Source organism: Nyctereutes procyonoides, unplaced genomic scaffold (genome assembly GCF_905146905.1).
Source record: "Nyctereutes procyonoides isolate TBG_1078 unplaced genomic scaffold, NYPRO_anot_genome, whole genome shotgun sequence".
NCBI classification, from domain to species: domain Eukaryota; kingdom Metazoa; phylum Chordata; class Mammalia; order Carnivora; family Canidae; genus Nyctereutes; species Nyctereutes procyonoides.
The window spans coordinates 60,041,299-60,063,781 of record NW_026575020.1 but is presented as its reverse complement, the minus strand read 5'-3'; the positions used below and the strand labels follow the sequence as shown (position 1 = coordinate 60,063,781).

The 22,483-nt window shown below is 56.3% G+C and overlaps 2 protein-coding genes across 4 annotated transcripts; one reads left to right on the top strand and one right to left on the bottom strand.

Annotated features, from left to right (window-relative positions):
• Positions 1–955: 955 nt before the first annotated feature.
• Positions 956–6,030, bottom strand: ANAPC11 (anaphase promoting complex subunit 11). 3 transcript variants are annotated; one of them, XM_055334840.1, is made up of 3 exons: positions 5,976–6,030; positions 4,910–5,029; positions 956–1,287 (listed from the first exon to the last, which is right to left on the bottom strand). In XM_055334840.1, the coding sequence occupies exons 2-3, from the start codon at positions 5,016–5,018 to the stop codon at positions 1,142–1,144; spliced, it is 255 nt and encodes an 84-aa protein (XP_055190815.1). In that variant the 5' UTR covers positions 5,019–5,029; positions 5,976–6,030; the 3' UTR covers positions 956–1,141. The 3 variants fall into 3 exon arrangements, with proteins under 3 accessions (XP_055190815.1, XP_055190825.1, XP_055190807.1); XM_055334850.1 differs by having other exon boundaries at positions 5,912–6,000; XM_055334832.1 differs by lacking the exon at positions 5,976–6,030 and adding an exon at positions 5,309–5,599.
• Positions 5,017–9,900, top strand: ALYREF (Aly/REF export factor). The gene is made up of 7 exons (XM_055314157.1): positions 5,017–5,086; positions 5,945–6,399; positions 6,744–6,875; positions 8,405–8,552; positions 9,150–9,213; positions 9,315–9,492; positions 9,579–9,900. Exons 1-7 carry the CDS (start codon positions 5,017–5,019, stop codon positions 9,591–9,593), a joined length of 1,062 nt encoding a protein of 353 aa, XP_055170132.1. The 3' UTR covers positions 9,594–9,900.
• Positions 9,901–22,483: the final 12,583 nt, after the last annotated feature.

Sequence of the window (22,483 nt, the reverse complement as noted above, 5' to 3'; positions counted from 1 at the left end):
TGAGGTCCCGGAGGCCTGAGAGGACCTCGCAGGGGCCCTGAGCTTCCTGGGGGGATCCCTGGCCGGGGGAGGACAGGACCTGGCGGGTGGCCCCATGGTCGGCTTGAGGCCAGGCAGGCCCTGCGAGGACCACACTGGGGCCCGGGAAACAGTGCGAGAGCCGGGGTGGCAGGGCACTGCACGCAGCCTACAGGAGGGGCCGTGGGCAGCCCCTCTGGGGACGAGCACACCCACCCCACAGGGCAGGGCTGGAAGGCGGGTGCGACTGCCCTCAGGGTCTGACACCCCAGGAGACCCCCCCCCCAGGCAGGGGGAGTGGGCTGCAGAGCCCTCCCTGTGACTCCCCGGGTCCTGACAGTGTAGACACAAACATTCAAGAATACAGAGTAGCTGGCCCAACCCTGCAGCCGGTGTAAGCTTGTTTGCGGATGTAACTTTGTTTGTGGGGCTGCTGAGAGCACCCAGGAGGGGCTGCTGGGGGATCTGGGCCCTCAGGCACCCCTCCTTCCACTCACTGTTCCTACACATCCTGGTCACAAACCCATCTCCCTTGGGGTACGTCCTCCCCAGGGCAGACACTGGCACAGAGGCCCTGGCAGCTGGGTGTCTGGACACAGGGCGTGTGGCCTCCAGATTGGGGAAGGGTAATGGTCCCTGGGGCTTTCTTCCCTCTGGGCAGTGTCCAGACACGAAGTAGGGTGCCACAGAGGTGGCCGACCAGGAGGCCAGCCCCCTGAGTAAATACACGTGCCCCAGGGCCCTTGCACCACAGGCCTTCCAAACCCCCAGAGCCAGTCACTCGCCCCCAGGCTCTTCCGGCTGACCGTCCGCTCCTTCTGCGGCTGTGACTCAGAGCCTTGGTGGCATCGCATCGAGATGTTTATTCATGAGTTTTCCTATCAACACACTGTGACGCTGCATCGGGACCAGAAAACAGGCGAGCAGAGGCCTCCAGCAAGGTTCAGACAATTTAATGAGTTTTACTTATTGGATAAAAGTGTCACAATCTGAAGGAAAACAAATACAGCTCCAGTCCTTGTTTCAAGTGTGTCCCCACCGCCACCGGAGGGGCTGTCGCCAGGGGAGAGGGCGGCGGGCCAGCGGGCGGCGGGGGTGAGGCGGGTGCTGGCACAGGGTGGCCTCACTCCTTGAACTTCCACTCCTGGCGGCACATGGGACAGTGCTGCTGCACCTGCTGCGCATTGAGCCACTTGAGGATGCAGTGCATGTGGAAGCAGTGGGAGCACTGGCCCCACACCAGGGGGCAGTCATCGCCCGGCACCTTGCCTGCGGGAGGGGGGACGAGAGGACCAGCAGGTCACACCGAGCAGGGGACCAGGACCCAAGGATGTCAGGCACCTGTGCGCCAGACGGCTGCCCCGGGGGGCTCGTGTGCACAGCCTCACACCTTGTGTTTCAGGAAAGACAGAAACCAGGAGTGTGAGCACACGCTCTGCCCTGCAAGGGGTGCTCGACTGCAGGGGGGGTTCTCGCCCAGCCCACATCCCCATCCCCCCGCCCCCCCGCCCGGGGTGCAGGCCCAGCTGCAGACCCACCACAGCCCCACCACTGAACCTGCGACAGGGGAGGTACAGCACATGTGCTAGGTGCAGCCCCCCCCCCCCCCGCCCCCGCGCCCAAGAGCTGCTGTCTGAAGAGGGAACTATTTCTTCTGCTCAAGGGAAGGACAGCTGGGGCCCTGGGGCTGAGGTTTCTCTCCCAGGTGGCAGAGACCCAGCACGAGACAAGGGAGTGGCGCTTGTGGCCCCACCCGGAGCAGCCCGCAAGCAGGTGTGACCTCCCACCTCTCCCATTTCTGGCCTGAAGGGGCCCCACCACCAAGGCCCAGGGCTCATGCTGCTCACACTCCACTCCACGTGCCTGGAAATGCGACCTCCGTGGATGCCTACAGGGGACATCCACGCTGCCCGCAACCATAAGAAACACGACTTCCAGAACCAAGAACATCCCATCAAACAGCTGGCGCCAACAGAGCATAACGACCTCCCTCAGGCCCCGTGCCAGGGTCCCCATGGGCATGGAGGTGCTGTGGCTTGCCGCCTCCACCTTTCCTGGGGTGTCACCCCCATCACTGCCCTGGGGTCCTCTACGCCTGCTGAGCGCCAGCTGTATCCAGCTGTCACTGGTGTACAAACAGCAGGAACCAGACAGACAAGCCAGGGCCAGGACTATCAGGACATCTTGTCCCGGCAGCAGCTCCACTTCAGCACATCCTAAATGCAAGCTGGGTGCTCTGCAGGAAACCCAGACTGCCTTTGGGCCTCTCTGACCACAGTCCTTACTCCTGACACCAAACACAGGATGCTCAGTCCTGCAAAACACCAGACGACATAAAGCTCCCTCCTGGCACCTGCTCCTCACTGGCCTGGGGCTGGGAAGCTGCCAAGCTCTGGGCCAATCTCCCCAGAGCAGCCCCTGCCCCACAGCAGTGACCGCATCCCACCAAATCAGAACACACATCCGCCACGTCTTTTTAGTTGCTTGCTTTGGGGTAGTGTTTTTCAGCCTTTTAAAAAAAACTTTTTACAAGAAAACATCACTACCTTTCTGGAACTTTTATGACGAACCACCAAAAATTATACACTTGGCAAAAAAAAGAACTACCGCACTCACTCTGCTTCCGCAGCCACAGGGGCGGGGTGAAGGGGTGGGACCCTGTGCTGGGAGCCATGTGACACCTGAGATTACATCCCCCACCCCCCACCCCCAGGGCCTTCCCAAGCCCAGAACTCAGCTTGGAATCACCACTATGAGGTGGCTGGAGTGGAGGGGGGGGGCACTCAGTGGCTAAGGCGGCTGCCTTCAGCTCAGGTCATGACCCCAAAGTCCTGGGAACGGGCTTCCTGCTCAGCGGGGAGCCTGCCTCTCCCTCTGCTACTCCCCCTGCTTGTGCCGTGCTGGCTCGCTGGCGCGCGCGCGCGCCCTCTCTCTCTCTCTCTGTGTGTGTCAAAGAAACAAAATAAAGAATCTTAAAAAAAAAATAAAGGAATCACACCTATGAAACCAGAGTCCCCTGTGAACAGAGGACACACTGGTGGGGGGCAAGGGATGCCCAGGTGTCCCACTGATGGGGTTGTACCCAGGCCACTTGGTCCTTCTGAGGGAGGCTTGTTAGGAGAAGGAGCCACTTCCAGTAATGCTACCTGCAGGCAGGGCCACCCGAGGCATGTGACGAACACGGGAGCACAAAGCGGTGACTCACCCAAAGGCTTGTTTGCGTCTCGATGGAAATCTTTAGTAACGAAAACACCTCTCGAGAAGACTTACTCCCAAAGCCCTCTGGGCCTGGGAGCAGATTATTAGTCTTCGTCACTCAGGGTATTTCACAAGAGCTCAATTTTAGCAAGAGGAACCCAGTGTCACTTCACCTGTATGAAGGCTCGTCAGACACTCTGCACGGTAGGATTGGCTCTGAAGATGAAGCTCCAAGCCCCCTACTCTCAGCCAACGGGTTCCCCTTCCACAAGACCTGAGCACCCCGGCAAACACAGGGATGCCAGCCACAGGCCCAGCTGCAACAGCACCAGCTGGGCTCCGCAGGCTCCGCGCCAGCGCCAACACACCGCTGACGCTCCCACGTCCAGTCTAGGGCAATGCTTTCCAGGACTTCTCTTTCCAGAAGCTAACAATCTGTGGCTCAAGAAGCTGCAAGTGTGCGCCCCTGCAGGCTCCCACTGCCTCTGCTGTGTCCCTAAGGACGCACCTGAGCGTGATTAAAACAGAATCAGTAAAACCAGATCGTGAGCTTTACTGCTAAGTAAAACTTAATCAAGTAGAGCCAATCAGTGACTTCCTACGGTCACATCCCACCTGACTGATCCAATCAGGATGGATTAAGTCCTGGGAGATGAGATTTTCTCTCGGCCAAAGTAAAGATCAAGCCCATAACAAAATAGTATTTGCACTAAAACTCGATAATTTGAATTTCACTGTAAGATGCAAAGCCCGGTTGTTATTCTGGGCACTCTCCTGACCCCACAAAAAGCCTGGTCACTTACGGGCCAGAGGGGCCCCTCAGTCCCCCCAGGTCCCATTTTCCTCTTGGGACTGCCCCTGTCCCCCCAAGGGTCAACCTGCTTCTGCTTAAGTTCACTTTGGTTTGGCTAAAAACACAATTCGCTGGTGCAAAAGCCTGTTTTTGACTTAAAAATACACTCAAGCAAAAATAAAACAAGAAAATACACTCAAGCATTTCTACTTCACCAGAACGTGATGGGACAGAGGTGAGACAAAAACCACCAGAGAGGTCTGATAAAACCTGGCGGTGGACACTCTGTGGCGTGACACAACCACTTTGCTGAAAGGTCAGATGCCTTGAAAAACGAGGGAGAGGAGTGGAAGCGCCTGTTCTATATTCACGTTCAACAGCCAGGGCAGGGCTGAGCGAGCACACGCACGGACACCTGAGACAACGTGAGCAAGCACCAGGAATGGGGGGACACCGAGGGCTTATCGTCACGTCCGGTGTGACGGCGCTACACTTAGCGACTGGGCTGGAGGGGAGCCGGGCCCCGGAAGCCACTTCCAAGCCAGGACGCGAACACAGGCCCTTAGCGCTGCGACGGTGGGCGCTGGCCGAGGGGACGGGCACCCCCGCGACAGCCTGCGTGCCCGCTGGAGAATCGTCCCGCGGTGCTCCAGCGTCCCCTGGCCCGCGGGCGTCACGGCTGACTGTGAGCACAGTAAAAAGCCACACGCCCTCTCTTACAGAACTTTCCATGGGCTCCTCACACAATCATGGGCCCGAACCAACTGCCTTTCTTCTGACAGCTTGTGTTGAGCAGAGCGGTCCCAAAACCCAAGCACCTTGCGCGGGTGTTTCCGAGGAGACGCCCTGGCCAGGCCCGCAGGCAAAGCTCGAGGGGGAGGGAGCACAGGGCACACTCACAGTCCGGGCAGCAGCCATTAAAGGCCATCCGGCAGATGCCACAGTTCTCGTCGTTGGCCACCCAGAGCCAAGTAGCCACGCCGTTCCAGCACTTGATCTTCACCTTCATGGCCGCGGAGCCTACAGGGGGAGGAGACATCGCGGGGCCACACTCAGTCCACGCAGCTAGGCATCTAGGCACCCAAGGGGCGCGGCTCCGAGCCTAGGGTCAGCCCGGGCCGGACCTGCTGCCAGAGCTCAGAAACCCTGAGAGCTCTGCACCGGCGGCAAGGGCAGGCCCCGGGCCACCCTTGGGAGAACAGTGCGCCCCAGAACCAGAGTTATCGGCGAAGACTGCAGGGTCCGTCCTGCGTCCCCAAAAGGGCACGGGGGCTTCCGCCAGTAATTGCAAAAACGTACCATACGGGGGTTTCTCAAAGAGGTACGACTAAATCGGGGTTGACAAATAGAGACCCCAACCCGGGTGACCACGAGGTCACGCCAGGGAACCACCACCCAGCCCACTAGGCCTGCGCCACCACCCCGGGGCGAGGGTGCAGAGTGGGGGGTGCCGGGCAGGACCCGGGCTTGGGGGGAAGGGGTGACGGCAGGAGCATCCAGGAGTGCGCAGAGGCAGGGGAGAAACTGAGGTGCAGGGAGGGACCAGGGTGTGTGTGGAGGGTGGGATGTGGGGAGGCGGTGGGGTGGGGGGGAAGGGCGGAGCGGAAGGCGCAGGGGTGCGGCGGAGAGTAGGGGAAGGCGCAGGGGTGTGGGGAGAGGGTGGGGTAAGGAGCAGGGGCGCCTGAAGTGGGTGGGGAAGGCGCCCGGGTGCGGGGAGAGGGCAGGGGGAGGCGCAGGGGTGCGGAGGGAGGCGCGGGAAGGGGTGGGGGAGGCGCGGGGGCGCGGAGAGGGCGCGAGGCCGGGGCGCGGGGAGGGGGAGGGGGAGGGGGAGGGGAGCCCGCCCGCCCCGCCCCGCCCCGCGGCCCCGCCCACCGCGCCCCCCGCCGGCCTCCGCGCGCCGACCCCGCCTTCCGTTGGCGGCGCCCGCGCGGGAAGGTATAAAAGCGGCCGCGGCCGCCGCCGGCACCTCAGCTGCGCCCGCCGAGCCCGCCGTCCGGCGCACGCGCCCCCGCCCCGCCCGCGCCCGCTCCCGCCCGCCGCGGCCAATCCCCGGCGGCCCCGGCCTCGGTCCCGGCAGGCCGCGCGCGGCCCCGGAAGTGACGCGCCGACGTGCTGACGCGCGGGCTCGAGCCGAGGCCGACTCCGCGCCCGCCATGGCCGACAAAATGGACATGTCTCTGGACGACATCATCAAGCTGAACCGGAGCCAGCGAGGCGGCCGCGGCGGAGGTCGGGGCCGCGGCCGGGCCGGCTCCCAGGGCGGCCGCGGCGGCGGGGCGCAGGCCGCCGCGCGAGTGAGCCGGGGCGGCGGGCCCATCCGGAACCGACCGGCCCTCGCCCGCGGCGCGGCGGGCGGCGGCGGCAGGAACCGGCCGGCGCCCTACAGCAGGGTGAGCGGGGCGGCGGGCCGGCGGGCGGGGGCGCGCGGGGGCGCGCGGGGGCGCGGGCGGCGGGCCGGGGGGCGCGGGCCGGGCGGGCGGGGGGGGCGCGCGGCGGCCGCCCGGGGCGGCGGAGCCCCTCCCGGCCTTTGTCTGGGCCGGGCGCCGGGCCTCGTGGCGGCGGCGGGCGGCGGGCGTTGGGCGCGGCCGCGCGGGCGGCGGGAAGCGGGTCGGAGGGAGCGGCGGCGCCCGGGACGCCGGGGGGGGGGGGGGGGCGGCGGGCGGGGGCGTGCGGGCGCCGCAGGGTCCGCGGGAGACGCTCACGGGCCGCGTGCTCCTGTGCCCTCCCCCCGCAGCCGAAACAACTCCCCGACAAGTGGCAGCACGACCTCTTCGACAGCGGCTTCGGGGGCGGCGCCGGCGTGGAGACGGGCGGGAAACTGCTGGTGTCCAACCTGGATTTCGGAGTGTCGGACGCGGATATTCAGGTGAGGGGCGCGCGTTCGTCGCTGAGCGGGTCACCCGCACCCGGTGGCCCCGTTGAGGACGCGGCCTGGACCGCGCGCGCCGCACCTTAGGGCGGGGAGCCCTCGGGGCCCAGGGGCAGCCGCCGGCCCTCTAAGGGCTGCGGGAGTGCAGGGCGGAGGTCCTGGCCCGGGAAGTGCGGCCGGCAGGTCGGGGTGTCGGAGGTCGGGCCCGGCCTAGCGGGACGAGCGGCCGCTCTTCCTGAGTCGTGCCCCGCGCGCGGGCGCGAACCCCCTGCCGGAGCCCTCGCTCTTGGCGGGAAACCTCGGCCCAACCCGAGCGGTCTCTGTTCCTGCCTCGCTTAGGATCTGCGTTTTGTTTACTTTGTACTTCTTTTAACGGTTTGCTGGGAGGACAGAGATCTTTTTCTGTGGAAGCCTACGGGCAAAGCACAGACGCAGGGCGGCGCTGGGCATGCTTTTGCTCCGCTGGCCTTGAGCCCCCGGCTCCATGTCGTACAGGACCTACACCCTGTCCCACCCCCCCCACCCCTCACCCCCGTCTTTTTAGTGGCATGATTCTCAATCTCGACTTTGGTTGAAGCTTCTTTGTTTTTTCTTTGTTTTCTTTTTGTTGCTGTTGTCGTTGTTGTTTTGTTTTTTTGGGGTCTTTTGGTTTTGGTTTTTTGGGGGTGTTTTTGTTCTGTTTGTTAGGATTCCAAAGGCATATAAACTTGTTTTTTGATTAAGTAAAGACATTTTGGGGATCAGTCCCAGAGATGGCTGGGTCAGGGTGCTGGGCCTTCCTGGGTTCAACTTCCCAGAGCCCAGCTGTTTGACTACCGTGGGAGGACAGAGCAAGGCCGGTGAGCACTCACGGTGTCTCAACACTTTTTTTAAGGTGGTTTCTGGCATCCACTGGAAACCGCTTTTGGTGAACTCCACTTCCCGCTGTGTGCCTGCGGCCGGAGTAGCCCCACACTCTGGGTTCCCTCTCCAACTCCCAGCCTGCCTGAGGTCAGGGCAGTTTCCATGGCAGCGCTTGACTTCAGCCTTTGCGGCAGGCTTGAGTAGGAGGAGAGGGAAAGGTGAGCCAGAATCTGCCCTGGGGGAGGGGCTGGGTCAGGGCTCCCGAATCTCCGGGCCCTGTGAGCTGGTCCACTTGTCGGATAGCATCCCTTGCTCTGTGATCTTGGCCTTTGCGGTTTCTTGGTACAGTCCTTGGGTGTGTTGTCAGTTTTCCTCTGTTGAAGAAGATAGCAACTTAATCTTGTTCCCTTCACTGGTGGGCTCTGTGGTCCTTTACCTGCATCCTGGTACTGATGTAAGGTCCCCACACTGGCAGGAGCCCTCAGACCCAGCTGCTCCGGGAAGTGGCTGTCCCATCTGCCCCTCCCTCCCTGTGGTTTCCACTACCACTGCCCTGCCCCCATACGTGTCTGCCTCCCAGGGAAATAAACCCCCCCCCCCCCAAGCAGCTCACCCTCCCAGGGACTGTCCTGGGCCACCTGAAGGGAAGCACCTCACTAACAGCTGCTCTTTCTGGCCCCCAGGAACTCTTTGCTGAATTCGGAACTCTGAAGAAGGCAGCTGTACACTATGACCGCTCCGGGCGCAGTTTAGGAACAGCCGATGTGCACTTTGAACGGAAGGCAGATGCCCTGAAAGCTATGAAACAGTACAACGGCGTCCCTCTGGATGGTGCGTCTGAGGTTGGACCCGGATGCTAGAGGGGCTGCGTCTCGTGGAGTCGGGCTGGCCGCTATCCGTGCAGGAGTATGGCTTACCCCTGTGGCTGAGGACACTTTGCATTCGCCCCTTTGTCTCTCTCTTCCATTCCGCCACCTCTCATGCTGCCCCACACATCCGGACCAACCTCTTGTGAACCCCCATCCAGCAAGCTACACCCTCCCCTCCTTCAGCTCCTTCCGGAAGACTCACTTCTGTGAAGCCTTCTCAGAACCGCCATAGTACACCTCTGAGTGCGGGGCTGTAGTCGTAAAGACAAAGGTACCGGTTCTTCTTCCGTCAGGCCACCCACACCTTTCCACCCATGAGCACCCCGGACACCTGACCAGACACCCAGCTAACTGGACTGAGAAGGAGCGAGGAGGTTTTGGTGGGGTTGTCATTGGCACCATCTCGTTCTCCCACCAGTAGTGCTCGGCCACTCCCCTTGTCGGGAGCATTTGGAGACACAGCCCCTTTCCAGTGCTTGCATGGAGACCGGGGTGTGGTGCCCCTCGGCGCGTTTCAAGCCCTCTAACTGCACGTGTCCTCTTGTATTCTTTGCCACAGGCCGCCCCATGAACATTCAGCTCGTCACGTCACAGATTGACACACAGCGGAGACCCGCGCAGAGGTGAGTTCTGGGGCCTTTGGGACGGTGCTGATCTGTGGTAAGTGGGCGCTCACCCCATGGGCCTTTGAACATCACGTGAGTGAGTCCCCTCTCCTTGGCAGCGTAAACAGAGGTGGGATGACTAGAAACCGTGGCTCCGGAGGTTTCGGTGGTGGCAGCGGCACCAGGAGAGGCACTCGTGGAGGGAGCCGGGGCAGAGGTCGAGGCACTGGCAGGAGTTCGAAGCAGCAGCTTTCTGCAGAGGAGTTGGATGCCCAGCTGGATGCTTATAATGCGAGAGTAAGTCCCAGACGAGGGTTAGGGAGGGCAGGAATTGACTGGAAGCGTGAGGGCTCTTGTTGAGCGGAAGCTTCTGTGTGTTTCAGATGGACACCAGCTAAAGAGACCGGCAGATCCTCAAGTGGAGCAGGACCCAGATGTCTCCTCCGTGCTCCCTGGCGGGAGGGGGCGGTGGACTGGGAGCTGTGCAGCCAATGATGGATTTGTTTCTTTTATGTTTTAAGATAGGATTTAAAAACTCATGTAAAGGTTTTTTTTTTTTTTTCCTTTTTTTCTTTTTTTTTAAATTCTGAAGCAGCCCTGTTTTGTACCGAGTTATTTTTGGGATAAATGTTACCGGTTGCCGTTGTGGGGAAGGTGGCGTTTTCACCTTTGCCATAATAAAACAGAGACATGTGTGGAACTGGAGTCCTGTGGCTCATCCCCTGTCGCAGTCCTTGCTTGGGCCACAGCTGTGGTGTCGGGAGCTGACGAGCGTGGGGAGCAGTCTCTCCTGGTAGCTGGAGTCTGCTCGGGAGGGAGATGGCTGCTGCTCCGCCAGGCCTGACTCCTTCCTCTCCCACCTGGTGGATGCACCCACATAGCTGCCTGCACCAGGAAGTGATGGGTGGGTTGGGGTGCCCCTGTCGTTGCCAGATTCATATGACCGGGTAGGGCTGTTCCTTGGCTTCTGGTGCTCTGGTTCTCAGAAACGTGGATCAGCAGTTATGACTTCATAACATCATCCTTTCCCGTTTCTCATTTGCGTCAAGCACAAGCCCCAAAATGTCCTCTTAATTGCATCCCAGGTGAAAGGCTCAGGGGACCTGTGGCAAGAGGGGTTGCGGGTGCACAGACTTGGAGGGGCTGGCTGACAGCTGCCCCCTGAGGACCTCTGGGACAGAAGAGGGCCACTGGCATCACTTGGACCCTTGCCTCTGCTGCCCAGAGGAGGCTGAGGCCCGGGGGAGGCGGGGCAGGGAGATGCAGCCGAGTCCTCAGGTTCCTACATCCTCCAGGTGGTGCCCGTGGGCCACCCAGCTGTCCCCAAGGCCCACTGGCACAGCCTAGGCTGCAGCGGGCGGTTGGAAGGGTACAGCTGCTGTGGAGAAGAGAGACCTGGGAAGGCAGGTGGGCTCCGGGGAGCAGAGGCTACCAGCGGGGATGCCAGGGAGCGGACAGTCGCCACAGGAAGACTGGCCGGAGCGTGGCCTGCGGCTCAGCAGCCCAGCGGCCCCAGGTCCACTTCGGGTAGAGCTCGGCTAGTGTCTGTAGCCGGAGGCCCCGTGCTGTTGCTCTGGACCCGGCGGACGCCTGGCTCAGCCCTGGAGGAGCCCGGGTCACGGGAAGGGGCTGGTGTGTGCCCGGCCTTGGCTGCTGCGGCGGGAGGGGTGGCGGACCGCCTTTGCAGAGGAGCTGGAGGGGGAGGACGAGCGCAGGCCTCTGGGCCGCGAGTGCTGGAACTAGGGGTGCCTGGGGGGGGGGCGGCTCAGAGGCGTAGGAGTGGTGGCTGGGGTGCCACGCGTAGAAAGGCCCACGAGAAAGCAGGTGAAGGGAAGGGGCCAGGCTCTGTACAGGCGCCCATGGTCCTTTGAACTGGTGTCCCCAACGTAGCAGCTGTTGACACATGGACGTTAGCAAAGCGGCAGATGGTGTGGCCCAGGAGAGGGTTGGAGGTGGCAGGAGAAACTGGAGGTGACATCACAGGAGCTGGGGACACCCCGAGGCGTGAGGAGATGACTTATAAGACCCGGTCACCTGAGATGTCGCGATGGGGTGGATGGAGCCAGATGACACGCAGACCCCATGGGAGCCGAGAGCAGCCTTAATCGCTGTGAACCTCAGCTCCTTATTTGTGAGACAGGAAGCCCCGTTTTACTTCAAGAGTGGAGGACCGAGTCCCCGTCTACGCCGGGACGCTCCTGAGAGCAAAGCGGGGTGCTGGGTGTGCAGACGGCATCCACGATCCCAGGAAACCGAAGGGACGGCGCCCGGCGGCCCTGCTGCGGCCTGCTCTTCCCCAGTGTCGGTCCGAGGGCGAAGGCCGAAGTGACGCCAGGCGGTCCTGGCTCCAGCCCTGCCCCGCAGCCGCCCAGCGCATTGGGCCGCCGCCTCAGCCCGGACGCAACCCATCCGACCCTCTTCCCAGCCGGCGGTCCGCGTGGCAGCTCCGTGGCGGGTCCAGAAGTGGGTACGTGACCCGGCTGGCCTGAGTCCCGCTTCCCGCGGGGATTCGAGCCCCTGGGCCTTCGGCCGACAGGTAATCAGGTGGCTGATGGAGGGAAGCCAGTCAGCTCCGGAGCGGGTTCTTGGTTTTTGCTTAGTTGAGCAATGATGCATGTGGTTACAGAACAATCTGGAAGAAGAAACAACAGCACTCAGGACCCCTGGGGGGCTCCGCGGCTGAGGGCCTGTCTTCGGCTGAGGGTGTGACCCTGGGGTCCTGGGATCGAGTCCCACATCGGGCTCACGGCACGGAGCCTGCTTCTCCCGCTGCCTGTGTCTCTGCCTCTCTCTCTCTCTGTGTCTCAGGAATAAATAAAAATCTTTAAAAAAAAAAAAAAAAGAAAAGAAACAACCACCCTCTGTGCTTGTTGGTGAGCGATGGCTGCCCTTCTCGGACGTCCTTCGAGGCCCTCTAGCCTACTCTGTGCAAGTCCCCTCCCCGGAGTGAGGACACTTGTTCTTGCCGTCAGGGAGCTGAGAGTCTAACACGGGAAACAGAAATGAGAAACTGTAATCCACTCTAAAATCTACGATGGGAAAAAAGTAAGTGTGGGGACGAGACTGCGGGCCTGTGTCTTGTCCCGGCCACAGGAGCTCTACCTGTACCCTGAGGGCCTGTGTCCCCACGGGCCGGGCGGCCCACACAGGTCCCGTTATCCTCCCAGGCACCTGGGGAAGCAAACTATTTTTGAGGTTAAAGAAAACAAAACTGATTTATTCATCCAGCAAATGTGTGCGTGCCTGCCAGGTACCAGGCCCCATCGTCACGTGCTGGGGAAGTAGGGGGAGTGAAACAACCCTCTGCCCTCATAGAGCTGGGGGGTGGGGTACGGGATGTCAGGTGTCAGGGGCGTCCCGGCCAGATGGCTGGGCAGAGCCTGCGACTCTTGGTCTTGGGGTCATGCATTCAAGCGTCACACTGGGAGTAGAGATCACTTAAAACACAGACAAATGGGGCACCAGGATGGCTCAGTCAGTGGAGTGTCTCCCTTCATCTCGGGTCATGACCCCGGGGTCCTGGGATCGAGTCTCGCATCACGCTTCCCACAGGGAGCCTGCTTCTCCCTCTGCCTGTGTCCCTGCTTCTCTCTCTCATGAATACATGACTAAAATCTTTTTTTTAAGTAAAAAAAAAAAAAAAAAACATCTGGATGGGGGATCTCCAGGTGGCTCACCAGTTTAGTGCCTGCCTTCAGCCCAGGGCGTGAGACCAGGGTCCTGGGATCAAGTCCCGCATCGGGCTCCACGCAGGGAGCCTGCTTCTCCGTGCCTGTGTCTCTGCCTCTCTCTTTCTATCTCTCATGAATAAATAAAATCTTAAAAAAGCAAAAACATCTGGATGGAATAACAGCCCTCAGAGGTAAGGTGTGCCCCCCGGGTGACTCCGAGGACCCCCCGAAGCGAGCTGGGGGTGCCGCAACCAGCATGCCTCCTGCTCAGCACAGTGGACTCCTACAAGGTTGACCTTGTCGAGTGGGAGGAGTGTCCTTACTGCAGCTTCACAAAGATAAGGATCACACCTGACCTCTCTTCGGGTTGCCCTGTTTTGTGAAAATCTTCTGGAATCCTCTCTCGAACATGGTAAGGCTCCTGAGGCAATACAGCCGCGGGTCCCTCCGGCATTATCCTCCCTCTCGGTCCGCTTCTGTCCTCCTACCTGTGTCCCCGGGAGTGCCACTGAGTGTTCCTCTGTCATTTCCATACTCAGATTTACAGGGAAGTGACTGTAGTGCAGGGCGTCTCCCCAGACGTGGCGTCCACTTGTTTAATCTGAACCGAGACGAGTGCAGCGTACCCCAACCCTTCTGTGTTTTTCCTTTTTTTTTTAAATTTAAGATTCATTTATCTGACAGAGAGCGAGAGAGCACTAGCAGGGGGAGCGGCAGAGGGAGAGGGAGGAGCAGGGCACCCCCGCGCGGGCCCCACGCCGGGACCCCGACAGCAGGACTCGAGCTGAGGGCAGGCCCTTCCCCGACGGAGCCACCCAGGGCCCCTTCTGTGTGTATTTCTTTAAAAACAAGGATATTCCGGGGGCACCTGGGAGGTTTGGTCATTTAAGCATCCAACGCTTGATTTCGGCTCCGGTCCTGCTCTCGGGTGTGAGATCCACCCCGCGGCAGGCTCTACGGCGGCACAGGGGCACAGGGGGCACAGGGGGCACAGGGGCGGCCCCAGGCTCTCTCCTCGGCCCCTCCCCCACTCCTCCTTCTGAAAAACAAAACGAAACACTCGGACACTGTTTTCCATAATCACACGCCAACAGTGGTGGCTAAGGGTGCCACCCTCCGAACTACAGGCCGGATTCCATTTAGCCAACTGTCCTTTATTTTTTTTAAGGTTTTATTTATTCGTGAGACCCAGAGAGAGGCAGAGACCCAGGGACAGGGAGAAGCAGGCCCCCTCCAGGGAGCCCAATGGGGGACTCCACCCCTGGACCCCGGGGTCATGCCCTGGGCCAAAGGCAGACGCTCAAGTGCTGAGCCCCCCGGGGACCCCCAGCCAACTGTCCCTACAGCCTGTGTTGTTCACGCTTTTCCTGGTCCACAGGGAAGGGGCTGCCCGGTCCACTGACCCCAAGACGTCCGTGAGCGTCTTAAACTGGTGGTGCCTCAGCCTTGCCTTATCTTTCATGACCTCTGTGCTTCTGATGGTTGGTCCCACCGGGGACTGTCTCCTTTCTTCATGATTAGACCAGGGTGACGTATTCCTGGTAAGAACAGCGCAGGTGGGCTGCTCCCATCCCAGCGCATCCCGCGGGCAAGGATGGCAGTCTGTCTGTCTTGGTAGTGCTGAGGCGGCCCTGGTCACCAGGTTCAGGGGTTTGCTGCCCAGCTTCTCTACTGCAGACTCACTGCTCTCCACTCTGTGACCCACAGTTATCTTCAGGGAGACGTTATGAGGTTAAGTGAGCACCTGTTTCAGGGCACCTATTTTTGATTTAAAAAAATAAAGATTTTTTAAAAGATTTTATTTATTTATTTGGGAGAGAGAGAGCACAAAGCAGGGTGGGCAGCAGAGGGAGAGACAGAAGCAGACTCTGCTGAGGAGGGAGCCTGATGCAGTACTCGATCTCAGGACCCTGGGATCATGACCTGAGCCAAAGGCAGAGCTCAACCGACTGAGCGCCACCCAGGCGTCCTGTCTGCAGTGAAAGATTTTATTTAAAAAAAAGGGGGGGGGATCCCTGGGTGGCGCAGCGGTTTGGTGCCTGCCTTTGGCCCAGGGAGCGATCCTGGAGTCCCGGGATCAAGTCCCACGTCAGGCTCCCGGCATGGAGCCTGCTTCTCCCTCTGCCTGTGCCTCTCTCTTTCTCTCTCTCTCTCTATCATAAATAAATAAATAAATCTTTTTTTAAAAAGATTTTATTTTATTTTTTAAATGTATTTATTCATGAGAGACACACAGAGAGAGAGGCAGAGACATAGGCAGAGAGAAGCAGGCTCCATGCAAGGAGCCTGATGTGGGACTCGATCCTGAGACCCCAGGATCATGCCCTGGGCTGAAGACAGGCGCTCAACTGCTGAGCCACTTCGCATTCCTGCAGTGAGGGATTTTTTTTTTAAAGGTTTTATTTATTTAATCATGAGAGACACACAGGGAGAGAGAGGCAGAGACACAGGCAGAGGGAGAAGCAGGCTCCATGCAGGGAGCCCGACGTGGGACTCGATCCCTGATCCCCAGGATCAGGCCCTGGGCTGAAGGCAGCACTAAACCGCTGAGCCACCCGGGCTGCCCGCAGTGAGAGATTTTAATGCAAAAATAAAACCATCAGGGATCCCTGGGTGGCGCAGCGGTTTGGCGCCTGCCTTTGGCCCAGGGCGCGATCCTGGAGACCCGGGATCGAATCCCACGTCGGGCTCCCGGTGCATGGAGCCTGCTTCTCCCTCTGCCTGTGTCTCTGCCTCTCTCTCTCTCTCTGTGACTATCATGAATAAATAAAAATTTATAAGAGTTAGATGCTCAAAAAAAAAAAAAAAGATGCTCAACCAACTGAGCCACCCAGTGTCCCTTAATTACCGAAGGAAAAAAAAAATAATGTTCATCATTGGAGGTCCCGTGAGTGCTAATTCATTCTAAAAATTGGCAAATAGGGCAGCCCCAGTGGCGCAGTAGTTTGGCGCCGCCTGCAGCCAGGGGTGTGATCCTGGGGATCCAGGATCCAGTCCCATATCGGGCTCCTTGCATGGAACCTGCTTCTCCCTCTGCCTGTGTCTCTGCGCCTCTCTCTCTCTCTGTGTGTGTCTCTCATGAATAAATAAATAAAATCTTTAAAAAATAAAAATAAAATAAAAATTGGCAAATAAAAGGAAAAAAAGTCAATCTTTTTTCTATTTATTTATTTATTTATTTATTTATTTATTTATTTATTTATTCATGAGAGACAGAGAGAGAGAGAGAGAGAGAGGCAGAGAGAGAAGCAGCTGCATGCAGGGAGCTCAACGTGGGACTCGATCGCGGGTCTCCAGGATCACACTCCGGGTGAAAGCAGCGCTAAACCGCTGAGCTACTGGGGTTGCCCTTAATCTTTTTTTCTATGCAAATTGTATTTTGAAGAGATTACATAGACGATGACTCCAGGTATTTTTTTTAATATTTATTTATTTATTCATAGAGAGAGACAGGCAGAGACACAGACAGGCTCTGGCCTAGCTTAGGGTAAATGATCACAGACAAGGTGATATGTTTTAAATTAATGAGCTCATCTCCTGGTACCCTGATGGTTTTATTTTTGCATTAAAATCTCTCACTGCGGGCAGCCTGGTGGCTCAGCGGTTTAGTGCTGCCTTCAGCCCAGGGCCTGATCCTGGGGACCAGGGATCGAGTCCCACGTCGGGCTCCCTGCATGGAGCCTGCTTCTCCCTCGGCCTGTGTCTCTGCCTCTCTCTCTGTGTGTGTCTCTCATGAGTAAATAAATAAAATCTTAAAAAAAAAAAATCCCTCACTGCAGGAATGCCTAGTGGCTCAGCAGTTGAGCGCCTGTCTTCATCCCAGGGCATGATCCTGGGGTCCCAGTGCTGAAGGCGGCACTAAACCGCTGAGCCACCGGGGCTGCCCGACTCCAGGTTTTTAAAAAAAATTCCAGCTAAGAGGTGGCCTGGGTGGCTCAGCTGGTGAAGTGTCTGCCTTCAGTTCAGGTCGTGATCTCAGAGTCCTGGGATCGAGCCCCACGTCGGGCTCCCTGGTCAGCAGGGGCCTGTTTCTCCCTCTCCCCTCACCTCTGCTCATGCTCTCTGTTTCTCTCTCTCTCAAATAACTCAATAAGATCTTAAAAAAAAAATTCCAGCTAAGTAATGCAGAAGTATTAGAAAATGGCCATTTGCACATGCCTAATGAAACCATGCAGGCTGAGAACAATCCCGAGAGGCTGCTGAAACCGTCGGACAAAAGGTCGATGTGGCAGTTGATGACAGGTGGACCAGCCTGACATCCCAGAGCCTAGTGCACCTCACCACAGGTGGGACAAGCAGAGTGTCCCCTGAGGTGAAGCAGTGGAAGCCCGCTGGGGCTCACCCAGCCTGAGACCCCAGAGGAGCAGATGAGCGTGCCACAGCTCACCTGGAGGATCCCATCAGGCAGATCCAGAAGCACCCATGCGAAATTGTCAACCCCAGTGTCCTGGTTTCCTGCACACCTAAGCACCACAAGGACAGAAAAGGAGACGGAAGTGAGTGTGGTATAATGGATATATATTTGATCTTTGTCCCCAGCTCCTGGCAGGGCTCCTAAATCCCCTGGAGTTTCCTGAGCAATCAGAATGGTCTTGTTGTTCATAACCAGCTCCTTTCAGGGAGGAGCTGAACACCAGCTCAACACCAGGGTCTGTGTTGATGAGGTGACTCTTGGGGGCCCCTGGATAGTTCCACGGTGGGTGCTGGTCACCAGAAAGACCAAGCTGTGCTTAGAGGGTTGGGACTTTCAGTGCCACCATACCCCACCCTCTGGAGAGGGGAGCCCAGTTAATCACCAATGGCTGATGATTTCATCAATCGTGCCTTTTAATGACACCTGCATAAAGACTCCTAAATGATGGGGTTCAGCTCCTGGATTGGTGGACCCTCGAAGGTGCCGGGAGGGTGGTGCACCTGCACAGAAGTGACACCCCCGAGCCCATACCTCGTCCTAGATATCTCTTGCATCTGGCTGTTCCTTTATAATAAACCAGTGATTGTAAGTAAAGCATTTTCCTGACTTTTTTGACTTGTTTTAGCAAGGTATGGAGCCTGCCGCGTGGTCACGGGAGCCCTCTTATGTGCAGTCCGCTGGCAAAAGCCTGGGCAGCCTGGGCACCTGACCTGTGGCCAGGGTCTGAGGCAGGGGCAGCCTTGTGGGATTGAGCCCTCAACCTGCGGGGTCTGGGCTAATTCCAGGTAGCACCAGAATTTGAATTGTGGGGCACCCAGCTGGTTTCAGACGGTTTGCGTGAGAAAAAACATCTTAGTGCAAGTGCATAGTGCATTGTCCAAGTGCGTAGTGTTGACTCCATCTGGATCCTGATGTAGATACACCAGCTTGAACAACAGTTTTGAGACACAAAAAAATAAATATTTCATATTTGATGATACTAAGAAAGCACTGTTGACTTTGGTAGGTATGTTAATGGTAGTGTTTTGTTTTGTTAATGATATTGTTATGTTGAAAATAAGAATCCTTATTTTTTTTTTTTTAGAATCCCTATTTTTTGCAGTTGAAATGGAAAAAGCAGACTCAAAAAAATTAAAAATTTAAGGCAGGGAATTTCAAATTAAATTAAATTAATTAAATTTAAAAAACTTAAATAAAAAATATCAATAATTTAAGACAAACCAAACATTGGGAAACAGACAAGGATGTGAACAGGGAGTTCATTTAAAAAAAAAAAAAAGGAGGGATCCCTGGGTGGCGCAGCGGTTTGGCGCCTGCCTTTGGCCCAGGGCGCGATCCTGGAGACCCGGGATCGAATCCCACGTCGGGCTCCCGGTGCATGGAGCCTGCTTCTCCCTCTGCCTGTGTCTCTGCCTCTCTCTCTCTCTGTGACTATCATAAATAAATAAAAAAAAAAAAAAAAAGGAAAGAAAGAAAGGAATAAAGAAAAAGACAACATGCCCCTTTAGGGACACCTGGCTGGCTCAGTTACTGGAGCATGTGATTCTTGATCTCAGGGTTGTAAGTTTGAATCCCGTGTTGGGTATAGAGATTATTTAAAAATAAAATCTTTGGGATATGACCTCAACTCGGGTCCTGATCTCAGGGTCCTGGGATCGAGTCCCACATCGGTCTCCCTACAGGGAGCCCGCTTCTCTGTGTCTCTGCCTCTCTTTCTCTCTCTCTCTCTCTTCTCTCTCTCTCTGTGTGACTATCATAAATAAATAAAAATTTAAAAAAAAATCAGGTACCGGGCAAAGTCATGGACTGTTCAACTCTTGATCTTGGGGTTGTGAGTTTGAGCCCCATGTTGGGAGAAGTTACTTTTTTTTTTCTTTACTTATTTTTTTTTAAAGATTTTATTTGTTCATGAGAAACACACACACACACACACACACACACACACACACTCACACAGAAGGAGGCAGAGACACAGGCAGAGGGAGAAGCAGGCTCCATGCAGGGAGCCTGACGTGGGACTCGATCCCGGGTCTCCAGGATCAGGCCCTGGACTGAAGGCGGCGCTAAACCGCTGCACCACCCGGGCTGCCCCAGATCTTAAAATTTATATGGAAATTCAAAGGACCTAGTATAGGCAATGCAATTTTGAAAAATATAACAAACTTGGAGAACTTAAACTATCTATTATCAAAAGTGACTACAGAGCTACAGTAACCAAGGGTTTGGGGTGTTAAAAATGGGCATATGGGGGGGAATCCCTGGGTGGCTCAGCGGTTCAGCGCTGCCTTCAGCCCAGGGTGTGATCCTGGAGACTCAGGATCGAGTCCCACATCAGGCTCCCTGCATGGAGCCTTCTTCTCCCCTCTGCCTGTGTCTCTGGCTCTGTCTCCATTCTTTTTTGAATAAATAAATAAAATCTTAAAAAAAAAAAAAAAGAATGGGCATATAGGTTGGGAAACAGAATTGAGATTTCAGAAATAAACTCTTAAATTTATGGTGACCTGGGGTGCCTGGCTGGCTCAGTAGGTGGAGCATGTGACTCTTGCTCTCAGGATTGTGAGTTCAAGCCCCATGTTGGGTGTAAAGATTACTTAAAATCTTTAAAATCTTTATATTTCCAAATAATACTCCTGATAAATGATATCCAGAACATATAAGTACTATTACAACTGATTAAGGCGACCCAATTTAAAAATGGACAACAGAGGGGATCCCTGGGTGGCTCAGCAGTTTAGCGCCTGCCTTTGGCCCAGGACACGATCCTGGAGTCCCGGGATCGAGTCCCGCGTCGGGCTCCCAGCATGGAGCCTGCTTCTCCCTCTGCCTGTGTCTCTGCCTCTCTCTCTGTCATAAATAAATAAATAAATCTCTTTAAAAAAATGGACAACAGACTTGAGTAGATGTTTTACCAAGGAAGAGACGTCATCAGGGAGATGCAAATCAAACCCACAATGAGACATCATGTCACACTGGGCTTTAATCAAAAAGACAGACAATGCCAAGTATTGTGTAGGGTGTGCCCCACTGGAACCTTCTTTTATTGCTGGCAGGACTGTAAAATGGAAACATCCTCCTTGGAAAATATGGGGAATCCCACTCTTGGGAATCTACCTGAGATAGAAGAACATAGGTTCGCACGAAGAAAAATGCAAATGTTCACAATGGACAAAAAGGAAACCAAAAGGCCATCAATTAACAAATGAATAAAAACAAAACGTGCTATAGTTACTTAAGCAACAGGACAGCACACACATTTCATGCCATAGATGGACTTGAGAAACATTAGTCACAAGACACCATTGGTGGAATCACAAGACACCATAAGACTGTTTATTGTATGATTCCACTTATGTGAAATGATCAGGAAAGGCAAAAAAGGCCCAAAAAGCAGGACAGTGGTTGCCAGGGTCCGGGAGAGATGGGGTGGTAGGAAGAGGCATCAATGGCAAATAGCTCGAGGTAAAGTTTGGAGTGATGTTTATGCAACTCTACAGATTTACTAAAAAATACTTGAATTATAAACTTTTGGTGGATGGATTTTGTAAATTATACCTGTAAAAAGATTGTCTATGTTATTAACTATTTTTATTTGAATCACATTGAAAAGCTTTAATTGGGATCCCTGGGTGGCGCAGCGGTTTGGCGCCTGCCTTTGGCCCAGGGCGCGATCCTGGAGACCCGGGATCGAATCCCACGTCGGGCTCCCGGTGCATGGAGCCTGCTTCTCCCTCTGCCTGTGTCTCTGCCTCTCTCTCCCTCTCTCTCTGTGTGACTATCATAAATAAATAAAAATTTAAAAAAAAAAAAAAGGAAAAGCTTTAATTCACAGGGTTTTTAAAGTAATGTGTATCAGCATTTGTATTTATTTATTTATTTATTTAAGATTTTATGTATTTATTCCTGAGAGACACAGAGAGAGGCAGAGACCCAGGCAGAGGGAGAAGCAGGCTCCCTGCGGGGAGTGGGATGCGGGACTCGATTCCGGGACCCCGGGGTCATGCCCTGAGCTGAAGGGGCCTGAGGTGAAAGCAGGTGCTCAACCGCTGAGCCCCCCACAGCACCCCCCGCTACCCGCCCCTCTGGGCTCCTGCATCAGCATTTATTAAGTACCACGTAGATATCCCGCCACCACAGGGGTGCCTGGGCCACGTAGTGATCCGTTCCATGCTTTTCAGATCCCTGGGATGAAAAGGTTTGATGCTGAAAAAATGCTGCAGTGAACCTGTATCCAAACCTCTGCTCACACCCACGGTGATCTCCTCGGGGTAAGTTTTTCACCCTGCCCTTGCTGAGGCCCGCCACCTGAGCACTGCTGAGGTGTAAGGTGTAGGTAGGTCCACAGCTGCCCCCAGCCCCCCAGCCCCCCTGCATCAGGTGCGGCCCAGCTGTTATCCCGCGTGCTCACATCTTAGGTTCTTTGCTAATTTTTTTTTAATTTTTATTTATTTATGATAGTCACACAGAGAGAGACAGAGAGGCAGAGACACAGGCAGAGGGAGAAGCAGGCTCCATGCACCGGGAGCCCGACGTGGGATTCGATCCCGAGTCTCCAGGATCAGGCCCTGGGCCAAAGGCAGGCGCCAAACCGCTGCGCCACCCAGGGATCCCAGGTTTCTTTGCTAATTTAACAGAAAGTTCAAAATAGGGGATCCCTGGGTGGCTCAGTGGTTTGGCGCCTGCCTTTGGCCAGGGCACGATCCTGGAGTCCCGGGATCGAGTCCCGCATCGGGCTCCCGGCATGGAGCCTGCTTCTCCCTCCCTCCCTCCCTCCCTCCCTCCCTCCCTCCCTCCCTCCATCCCTCCCTCCCTCCCTCCGTCTCTCTCTATCATAAATAAATAAAACTTAAAAAAAAAATTTTAAAATAGTGTCACTGCTCCCTTGTGATGGTACAAAAACTAAAGGAAGCACCACATCACATCCAAAACCTGGTTTCCACAGGTCTGCCCTCCACCCCACGGAAAGGATGGAGGACAGGAGCGGCTCAGCGTTGGGCTGGGGGGTTGCCTCCAGGGTCTCAGCCATGGGGACTCTGCAGGACCCCAGGGTCCTTCAATAGGACATTACATGGAGCGAGGAGGATGATCCTATCCACGAAGACACCAGTGTACAACTAACTGCCATGCATGAAATTTAATTTGATTTTGATTCAAACAAAAATGAAAGAACTCACAATGTGATCAAGGAAAATAATGTATGGATCTT